The sequence below is a fragment of the Rhea americana genome, unplaced genomic scaffold (assembly GCF_003343005.1).
Source record: "Rhea americana isolate MKP2758 unplaced genomic scaffold, rheAme1 scaffold_295, whole genome shotgun sequence".
Taxonomy (NCBI): Eukaryota; Metazoa; Chordata; class Aves; order Rheiformes; family Rheidae; genus Rhea; species Rhea americana.
In genome coordinates, this window is record NW_028186418.1 from 894913 (window position 1) to 904879 (window position 9967).

Below are 9967 nucleotides of genomic sequence, written 5' to 3' on the forward strand. Positions count from 1 at the left end.
AGCGCTGCCGAAGGCAGGGACGCGCAGCCCGCTGGAAAGCGTTTAACGCAGCCGTCGCTTGGATTCGGCGCGTAGCCCCTCGGAGGACGCGGGCAGCTGGCTCCTGCGCCTGCCGCCCAGCTCTTCCCGCTCCAAGAAGGGAAGAGCAGGATTCCTGCTCCTGGGTAACGAGTCAGCCCCGCAGCCCAGCAGCGCTGCAGCCGGGAGCAGAGGCCCAAGGACACTGCCCGGCCCAGGCAGCGTCGCAGCCCCTCTCCGCAGGAGCCTCYGCAGCCCCTTCCCGAGGGGCAGCACCGAGGTTTTCCTGCTGCCCATCCGTCCACGCTGCTCGCAGCCAGCGCGGTTCCCGCATCCTTCCTCCCCGAGCGCAGACAGGCCGGCAAGCCGAAACCCGCTCTGCCGCCCCGCCGCACGGCACTCCGGGCAGCCCCCGCTCCTGCCAGCCCCCTTCCTGCCCGACCCGCTGCCGGCACAGAGGCGCCAGGACGTGCACAAGGGCCTTCCTGGGGGGCAGCGGGCTGGTTCTGGGCACCGCTGCGGCCAGGCCGGCCGCACGCCCGCGCCTTCTCCGGAGCCGGGACGGCGCCCGCAGCCCGGCACGCCGCCGTTTTGACACCCGGAGCGCAGACAGGGCCGTGCGAGCGCCGGTTCGTTCCCAGCAGAGCTGCGCGGCCAAGCACAGCCAACCCTCCGAGCTTCCGCGCCCGCCGACCCCAGGATGCTCTCGCGGCCCGTAGCGCTAGGGGGGATCTCGGGGGGCTCCGGGAGGGGTCTGCGGCCAAGCCCCCTGCACCGGGGCCACGGAGCCAGCCAGGCCCCTGCAGCGGGCGCAGGCTGGGGGTCGGCTCGGCCCGGCCCTGCACAAAGCGGCGCGGGATGGGGCGCGGACGGGAGCACCAGGGAGCTTCTTCCGCCCGACCTGGGACCCTGCGAGGGGGCGGCCTGGCCCGCAGCATCCCGGGGCGGGGGGGGGAGCTGCAGCCCCAGTCCCGACTCCCTGGCTCATGCACCCCCGGGGCTCGCTAGCCTTACATTTTGGGGGGGGGGGGACCGCAGGCCCCAGAGGCACCACATCCTCGGCTTGTGCATCCCCGGGGGGCCGGTCCCCAGCCCGGGATCTGCCAGGGCCCGCAGCCCGGCGTGGGGGGAGACCCGGCCCCGGCCCGCCCGGCCCGGCCCGCCACGCACCGCTGGTGACCCGCTGCAGCCCCAGCACGTCGTCGGGCCCGATGAGCGCCTTGCGGCCCAGCTCCTCCTCGGTGCGGGCCGCCGCCGCGGCCCCGGCCCCGCCGCTCTTCTTCACCTTCATGGCCCCGCCGCCGCCGCCGGTGTGAGCGGCGCGGCCGGGCTGCGCATCGCCGCCGGCCCCGGCCGCCCCGGGAGGGGCCTCGCCGGCCCGCCCCGCCCCCGGCCCGCCCCCGGCCCCGGGCACGCACCGAGCCCCGGCCCCCTGCAAACAGCCGTACTGGGGGGAGGGGGCGGGGGGAGAAAGGGTCCAGACCCCAAACCCACCCCCGAAGAGCCCGGGCAAAACAGCCCGAGCTCGGGAGCCCGGCGCCGTGAAGGGGTAACGGCCCCCAGGAGTTGCTGGCCAAACTCCCGTAACTGGATCCCGTAACGGCCCCCAAGAAGCTCACGCTGAACACACGGAGCCCCTGAGTGTGCAGGGCTGAACACTAGCACGGGAGAAACCCTGTAACTGCCCCCRCCCTGGGCTTTGGGCCAAGTACTCCAACCACAGGAAGCAGACCCCCAGAACCACCCCCCTACACAAGGGGGCTGAGGCCAAATACCTGTAACACAGGAGCCAGGGCCCACCCAGCAAGAACCAGCCCCCCAGAGCTTCACACCAAGCACCCATAAGGCAGAAACCAGACCCCTTAACTATTGCCCCACGTCTTATGGGTATTTAGCCTGAGCCCATAAATGAGAGCTGTCCCCCCAGAGCCAGCAGGAGGAAAGCGCAATGGGCACACAAGCGCACCGAGCTGGGCTAAGCCAGCTCTCAGCCCCCGGAGGCAGGAGAGGTGTGCACAACCCCACGCCAGGACCAGCCAAACCCGTGTTGTTCTTTATTGGGCAGCAGCTTGCTGCAAAGGCAGCACAGGGCCAGGAGCACATGCAGGGAGCCCCTTCCTCCACCCATCCATCTCAGTCTGGGGTGCAARCAGCATGCCCCACTGGAGGGTGCTGGACCCCAAGAGCATCTCCCACTCCTCAAAGCAGCCTCTCCTCCTGCATCTCAGCCACAACAGCAGACCCAAGCTGAGCTGCCAGGCCAACATCTGGCTCTGTCAGTGTTCTGCCACATACACCTGCACTGCTGGTCCATGACAGCGTCCTTCATGTGGCTGGGGCAGCCCCAGCCCCAAAGTAGGGCACTGTGAGGATGGGCTCAGTCTGTCTTGGTGGGCTCCTTCTTGCGCTGCTTGGCCTCCCGGAAGATCTTGACCAGGGACAGCAGGATAGGCACAGCCATGGGCAGGAAGAGTGGGATGTAGATGGCAAATTTCTGGTCATCAGGAAAGTAGAGGAGATGGAGGAGTGATGGGTCAAAGAAGGCTCGCTCTGAGGAGGTGACAGCCTCCTTGCTGGCCTGGAAGGCTGAGTCGAGGTGGCCCACGGCCAGCTCTGCCATGGCACTCTGCACTGCAGCCACYGCTCGGTATACCTGTACAGCAACAACACAGCCGGTCCTCCTGGGCCAGGATCACAGAGGAGCTACAGGCCCCAGAAATACAAGCCTGGAGGTCTTTGCTCACTGACAGGCCTGGGAAGTAGCTCAGTGACAGCAACTGGCACTCAGCATGAGGACCATGTCTCCCACCCTCCTGCATCCACTTCCTCGCTCAGGTTGCCCAACCTACCTCAGAGGCAACATCATCTTTGATGACAATGTTCCCAATTTTGTCCAGCAGCTGGGCCAGAGAGGTCAAGGTGGTAGATACTGTGGCAATGTTCTCCACAGTGCGAGCCCAGAGCAAGCGGTCCAGCTCCCAGTCAGCCAGTCCCTCATTCCCTGGGCTCTCCAGCAGGAATTCTGGGGGCAGCACCTCCCGAGATACCCCAAACAGTAACCTAGGAGCAGAGGGGAATGTCCCAGCCTGTGTCACAGGCCCACAGCCCTGCATGCACTCCTCCTCTTCTCCAGTGCATTCAGTCCTGGCAGGACTCAGACCAGGACTGATGGCCTCCTACACATGGGGCAGGACAAGATAAGCTTCCCATATGAAGAGACAGGAGATGTGCCACTATCCCCCAACCAGGGAGTGATGCTGGCTGTTGGTCAGCACCACAGAGACCATGAAAAGCCACCCTCAGCCCAGAAGGCAGAGTGAGCTGCTGGGCTCCAGCACAGGCACTGCCTGCTCCAATCCGATTCACACATGACCTGCGAGAAGAGCAGAAACAGGCCTGGGGAGGGAACAGTGCATCCTCACCGGAGCTGGGCCAGGAAAACCTCCATCACTTGCACCATGTCCACATCCACACGCAGCGGGAGCGAGGCCGGAGGAGAAGCAGGGCCTTCTACATTGTACACCTGCAAGAAAGCACATCAGCCAGGCACAACCAGAGCCACGGGGCTGGCAGCACTGCCCGCACGTGCCACAGGCAGAGGGGCAGCAACCACCTCATTAGAGTGGGGTGCTCACTACCAGCACCCCACCACACCATACCATGATGCCACCCCAGCGGGGGCTGTGGAAGGCATTAGTGCCCACCAGGGCTCCATCCTTGTCCTGGATGTAGAGAGGGGAGTGGGAGCGCTCTGGCACGTACAGCAGGAAGTTCAGCACAGGGTAAAGTGAGGCAGCACTGGAGCCTGCAGTGAGAGTCACAGTCAAAGCCTTCCTCTGGCCCGTGCGGATGGGGAGAGCAGTGTTCAGTACCAGAGCAGAGCCCAGCGCTGCTCCACCTTAAACAGCAAGCCCCAAGCGGAGCTCCCAGCCCAGCAGCCTCRGACATCCTCACCCCTATCTGGGGCTGACAGGGCTGCTGGGAGGGAAGGGTGCAGGCTGTAARCCAGGCTGTCCCTCCCTCAGCAGACCCTGATCCTCTGAGGGCCAGGCAGGGAGTGTAGTGCTCACCCAGCCTGGCCTCCACAGGGTTGATGACGTGCGGGAGGCTGTGTGCACTCAAGAGGAAGCTGGAGGACTGCTTGTCAAAGCGCGGTGTCACCCCGAGGACAGCATAGTACAGGATCTGCAGGGATGTTGCTAGTGAAGCGCAACTTGGGACACTCAGTACGACCAAGGCAGGGCTCTCCCCATTGCATCTCTCAGCCCTCACCTGAGAATCGACAGAGAAGTTGGCCACGAAGCTCAGTTTGTCCAGGAAGGGCTGCACGTAACGGCTCACGGCACCCTCGATGTCCCAGTGCACAGCGTGAGACTTGGGGTCAGGGTTCAGCAGACTGAAGGTGATCTCGTACCCTGCCGAGCACCAAGAGCCTGTGCAGCACCGGCACAACAACCCACCTGGCGACTCCAAGGCCAGGCATGTCACCACTGCAGAGCTCCTGAGAGCTAACAGGGCTCAGCCCCCTTCTCCTTGGCCCTCCYTCACACGGGGCCACTCTCTGGTACCTCAACATGCCCCAACTGCAGCACAGACCCTGGCCCAGAGCCACAGGCAAGGACAAAGGGAGGACCCCACAGGTCTGCTACCCCAGAAGACATCCAGGGATGCTACCAGCAAGGCAGGGATGGCACCCTGCCTCCCCAAGCCAGCTGGCCTTCCCCCAGGACAGGGGATGCGGCTTGGGCGCACACACCGCGTGCCCGTACCCAGACTGGATTTGAAGTGCCGACGGGCATCAGGGCTGAGCTGGCTGGCAGGCAGGCGGTCCGAGAGAGCAGCAGTGATGGAGCTGGTTGTGAAGGACATGATCTGTATGACCTGCTGGAGGCGAGCGTGGAGGGCGGCCAGGCCCTCCCTGGCCCTCACCAGGGCACTGCGGTGCTTCCCCACATACACGCCAACACCCTGGGGAAGGTGCAGAGGTGAGGACCGGGAKCAGGCCTGGCTCTTTACCCTACCAACACACAGAACAGCCTGGGGCTACCTGTAACTACCCAGGGACAGACCTCTCCCCTCAGACAGGGGAACCAGGTATCTGCAAAGGATGAAGAGTCGGATCCCTCCTCAACCACAGGACACAGCCCCAACAGTCCCTCTTTCTCCCTGCAAATTCTGAGGGTTTCTAGCAAACCTTTCTACATCTCAGAGCCCCAGGCCACAACCCAGTGTCACACCAAGCATAAAAGATCCAGGACTTCCTCCCGGGCAGCTGTCCACACCAACYCATCCAAGATTCACCCACTTGCCCTAGAGCTGAGACACAAACCACTGTATCTCCATGGCAGCACAGAGGCTGGCACTGAAGGGTGCCCCTCGCCACGGTACAGCAGATACTTTACCTGAGGGAGGAGCAAGGAGGTTTCAGGGATCACATATAGAGTCAGAGAGCCCAGTGAGGCAGCCTGTAGTTGGTGCAGAGCAGCATCAGCCTCTGAGGAAAAGGGAGGCATTARCAGGCCTCCAACCCAAGAGGTAGCAAAGGCTGAGCTCCTCAAAAGAGCCTGCATCCTGCCCCACTGGGTTTAGGCAGCACAAGCAGCACAGACCCGTTGGCCTGATACCTTGCACAGTAACCGCGTTCAGGGCTGCCTCCTCCTGAGCCGCGGCGCTCCGAAAGACCACCTCATAGCGTGACGTGATGCGGGTTCTTGCTGCCAGGGGACAAAGCCTGAGTGACCCTGCCAGTCCGAGCGCCTGGCCCCGCGGCCATCGCGAGAGCAGTGTGCCGGACGGGGCCAGGCACAACCCCGGGGGGCTCAGGCCGCAAGGCTCCTCAGGCACCAGCTCTAGGGCAGCAAAGCAGGGACGGGCAGGCAAAGCTCTTACGGTTCAGGACCGTCTCCTTCTCCTGCGTCTCCCTGAAGGGCAGCGGCCTCGGCAGGTCCCCGGGCAGCGACCCGGCGGCGAAGACCACGGYGACGGGCACAGCCAGCTGGAACTGAGCGCGGCGCGTCACCGCGAGCGGCCCGCTGCCGGCCCCCGCCGCCCGCCCGCCCCCGGCGCTCACCGGCAGCTCGCCCAGCGCGGCGATGTCGCCGTAGGGCAGCGCGGCTCGGTACGTCTCCGTCGTCCTCCACCACAGCGGCAGCCCCAGCGCCACAGCGATGGCCGCGAAGCACAGGGCGGCCTGCCGGCCCCGCGCCTTCTCTGCGGGGACACGCTTGAGCACCGGGCAACGGCCGCGGACGGGCGGTTCCCGGGGGAACGGAGGGGAAACGGCCGCGGCCGGACGCCCAGGTGCCCCCGCTACCTGCTTCATCCGCCGCCGCCGCCGCCGCCATTTTCCCTTCCGGGCCCGGCTCCTGGGGGGCGGGGCCCGCGCCCGGCCCAGCCTTTCAGAGCACCCGGTCTCCAGAGCAGCCAATGGGCGCAGAGGCCGGCGCGCGGCTGCGCAGACGGGCGGCCGGTAGCGCCCGTCAGCGTTCGCTACCCGCCTCGAGGGGGCGGGCCGTGGTCGCGCCGCCTCTACGGGTGCCGCGGAGGGACAGGCGGCGCCCGCGCAGGCGGCGGGTGGCACAGCGGGGCGGCTGTGCAGCGCCGAGCACCGCGCCGCGGGGGCCGCTGGGAACGGGAAGAGGGACAGGCACTGCCTCGGGAGGGGTTGTGGGGGGGTCCTTGCCCGCCCCGTGGCCTGTAGGAGGAGCGTGGCCGGCCCTGGAGCTCCGTAATGGGTGCGGGTGAGCTGAGGATGGGCACAACTCGTTGCGTGGGTGAGCGTGACGCATGGCAGGGCTGGGCTGCGGGGCAGCGCCGTAGYCCCTTGAGGACTGGAGCAGCTCGAGGAGGGGAGGACGCGCTCCTGGGGTCTGCCACGGCGACAGAGGAAGCGGAGGCGCGGCGCTGTCTCTACCGTTTATTCGTTGTTAGGCTATTTGGTACACAGGGTGCACACGCAGAACACRACACAGGCGGTGGGGGCTCCCTGGGCCACGGCGCCCCCGGGGGGGGGCAGCATCCACCGGGACTGCGAAGCTACGGCAGGGCAGGGGCACCCCCAGGCCTCCCCTCCTGCCCCCCACGCGGCTGGGCCTCCCGCCCCCCTGCCTCGCCGGAGCCCCTTGCCAAAGGGGCATCCGGGCGGCACCCTCCGGGGGCCGGGCGTCCAGGGCGCCCCGGCCCCCCCCCCACGTTATCCGCGGACGCGGCGGCGTCRGGCCGGCCCGCGGGGCGCACTCCCCTTCCCCTCCCCGCGTGGTGGCTCCTGGCGGCGGCTAGGGGTGGAAGCGGGGTGTGAGCGGTGGCGAGGATGGGGGGCCGGGGCGGGGGCCGGGGCGGGCCGGGGGCCCCCGGCCGGCGCTCAGTACGCGTGGTTGGCCACGTAGAGGGACTGCCCGGCGGCGCCCGACTCATCCCCGCTGCCCTCGTACTTGCCCAGCGCTGCCAGCCCGTTCACCTGCGGGAGAGAAATCCGTCAGCGGCCGCCAGCCCGCCGGGGGGCACGGCCCCCGGGGCCCGCGCGCTGCRGGCATGCAGCCCTCGCTGTCCCCCCTGCTCTGTGGGACGTGGGCCTCGGCGTCTCCCGTCACTCTGAGGGACATGGTCTCAGCACCCCCATCCCGTGGGGACACGGCCCTCCCTGTCTCCCCTCACCCCGATAGATACGGCCTTCGGTGTCCCCCATTGCCCTACGGGACATGGCTTTTAATGTCCCCCATTCCAYAGGGACACAGCTTTTGGTGTCCCCYATCACTCCATGGGACGTGGCTTTCGGTATCCTCCATCCCATTAGCGTCCCCGTTGCCCGGTGGGATTTGGCCATCAGTGTCCTCCGTCTCATGGGGACGCAACCCTTGCTGTCTCCTATCACCCCATGAGGCATAGCCCTCAATGTCCCCCATCGCCCCATGGAAACTTAGCCCCTGGTGTCCCCCATCACCCTATGGCGACACAGCCCTCAGTGTCCCCCCTCTGACCCGTCCCCGAGCTGGCAGCTGCAGGCCACCCCATTACCTCGGCACGCTTGACGAACTCCTCGGTGGCGGCACTGGCGTTGTCCCGTTGCCCGCGCCAGGCGCTGAGCGCTGAGGCCTGCAGTGCCCGCCCATAGGAGAAGGTGAGGGCCCATGGCCGGGCCAGCGGGCATGTGTTGATGGCRTTGAGGTTGATGGAGGCCTCCTCCTCGCTCTGGCCTCCGGAGAGGAACGTGACGCCTGTGGAGAGCAGGGTTTCAGCGGTGAGGGGCTCTGCTGGAGTCCCCTAAAACCCCCATGACCCCCCCATCTCTGCCACGTCCTGGTACCTGGGACGGCCGGGGGGACAGTGCGGCGCAGAGCGGTGACAGTGGCCATGGCAATCTCCTCGGGGCTGTACTTGGTGGGGCAGGAGTGCCCGGGAGTCACCATGTTGGGCTTCAGCAGGGTCCCCTCCAGGTAGACATGGTGGTCGCTCAGCGCCTTGTACACGGCCGCCAGCACCTGGGGGGATACAGGTGGAAGGGAGGCCCCTGGCCTGGCACAGCATGGTCCAGGTCCCCCCCCCCTCCGTGCCCACCGTGCTGCGCCCCTCACCTTCTCTGTCACATACTGGCACCGCTTGAGGTCGTGGTCACCATCTGGCAGGATCTCCGGCTCCACAATGGGCACGATGCCATTCTGCAAGGCACCGAGTGATGCCGTCACGGGGAGGGTCCTGGGCATCGCCCTGGCTGTGGGGCCCAGCGGGGTGATGCCTGGACCCGGGGGACGATGCCCAGTCCCATGGGGCAATACCCAGCCCCGTGGACAGAKGCCGAGCCTCGCAGGGCAATGCCTGTCCTCACAGAGTGATCATCTTCGTGGGCTGATGCCCATCCCAGTGCAACAATATGCATCCTTGTTGGTCCAGGTCTGGCCCCCTGGACAGACGGACTGCAGCCTGGGCGCGTACCTGCTGGCAGATGCTGGCATAGCGGGCCAGCACGTTGGCGTTCTCCATGATGGCGAGGGCAGAGGGGGTGTTGTCGCCGATTTTCAGCACGCAGCGCCACTTGGCGAAGTCAGCGCCATCCTTCTTGTACTGGGCGCAGCGCTCGGACAGCCCGTCCAGACCTGCGAGGTGGCCCGTCAGGGTGGTGCCCCAAACCTGGCACCCCCAAACCCAGCATGCACCCCCAGAACTGGCACCCCAAACGCAGCACCTCCAGCCCCTGCACCCTAAATCTGGCACCTCCAGCCCTGACACCCCCAAACCAAMACCCCAACCCTCCTGTGCTGCGTACCCTGAGTCGTGGTTTCACCATCRGTCCCAGCCAGGGGCACGACGCCCTTGTCCACCTGCAAAGAGAAGGCGAAGGTGGTGCTGAACCCCCGCCGAGCCCCCTCTTCGGCATCCTCCCCCACCCCGCAGCCAGCGGCAAACAGCCGGTGCGCCAGGGTCCCTCCACCCACCTTAATGCCCACGACGATGCCCTTGTCCTTGATCATCTGGACGAAGGGGGTCCCGTCGTCGGCCTTCTGGTACATGGTCTCGTGGAAGAAGATGACGCCACCGATGCACTTCTTCACCCGGCTGTCGGCGCTGAAGAGGACCTGGCGGTACAGCCGGCGGTTCTCCTCCGTGTTCTCCACCCCGATCTGGTTGAGGCGCTTGGCCATGCTCCCTGCGGCAGCAGCACCCCCGTGAGCCCCCCGGCCGGGCAGGCCCGCGGGGGGGGAGGGGGGCGGTTTCGGGGAAAAGCAGGGAACAGCACCGGCGATGGGGCCAGCGGCCCCCGACCCACCTACGGACTCATCGGCGGCCAGGATGCCCTTGCCCGGGGCCACGATGCGCAGGGCGATGTCCGACAGCTCCTTCTTCTGCTCGGCCGTCAGCGCGGGGTACTGGTGCGTCATGGTGGGGCCTGCGCCGAGGCGGGGTTGAGCGGCGGGGGGCGGCGAGCGAGCACCCGCTCCCCGCCGCGGGCCCGGGC

At 66.9% G+C, this 9967-nt stretch overlaps 3 protein-coding genes across 6 annotated transcripts in view; all 3 read right to left on the bottom strand.

Annotated features, from left to right (window-relative positions):
- Positions 1-1387, bottom strand: part of UNC119 (unc-119 lipid binding chaperone) — a 17024-nt gene extending 15637 nt beyond the window's left edge. For both annotated transcript variants that reach the window (XM_085309309.1, XM_085309308.1), the window contains exon 1: positions 1189-1387. In XM_085309309.1, the coding sequence (XP_085165435.1) occupies positions 1189-1309 (121 nt within the window). In that variant the 5' untranslated portion in view covers positions 1310-1387. The remainder of the gene's footprint in view (positions 1-1188) is intronic.
- A 668-nt stretch (positions 1388-2055) lies between these two features.
- Positions 2056-6402, bottom strand: PIGS (phosphatidylinositol glycan anchor biosynthesis class S). 3 transcript variants are annotated; one of them, XM_085309310.1, is made up of 12 exons: positions 6332-6402; positions 6089-6228; positions 5908-6019; positions 5643-5732; positions 5421-5512; positions 4788-4986; positions 4291-4433; positions 4089-4203; positions 3678-3823; positions 3441-3541; positions 2868-3078; positions 2056-2671 (listed from the first exon to the last, which is right to left on the bottom strand). In XM_085309310.1, the coding sequence occupies exons 1-12, from the start codon at positions 6360-6362 to the stop codon at positions 2396-2398; spliced, it is 1656 nt and encodes a 551-aa protein (XP_085165436.1). In that variant the 5' UTR covers positions 6363-6402; the 3' UTR covers positions 2056-2395. The 3 variants fall into 3 exon arrangements, with proteins under 3 accessions (XP_085165436.1, XP_085165437.1, XP_085165438.1); XM_085309311.1 differs by lacking the exon at positions 6089-6228 and having other exon boundaries at positions 5643-5728; positions 6332-6396; XM_085309312.1 differs by lacking the exon at positions 6089-6228 and having other exon boundaries at positions 6332-6373.
- A 518-nt stretch (positions 6403-6920) lies between these two features.
- Positions 6921-9929, bottom strand: ALDOC (aldolase, fructose-bisphosphate C). The gene is made up of 8 exons (XM_085309313.1): positions 9779-9929; positions 9447-9658; positions 9278-9332; positions 8947-9107; positions 8589-8672; positions 8321-8495; positions 8032-8231; positions 6921-7474 (listed from the first exon to the last, which is right to left on the bottom strand). Exons 1-8 carry the CDS (start codon positions 9888-9890, stop codon positions 7379-7381), a joined length of 1095 nt encoding a protein of 364 aa, XP_085165439.1. The 5' UTR covers positions 9891-9929; the 3' UTR covers positions 6921-7378.
- Positions 9930-9967: the final 38 nt, after the last annotated feature.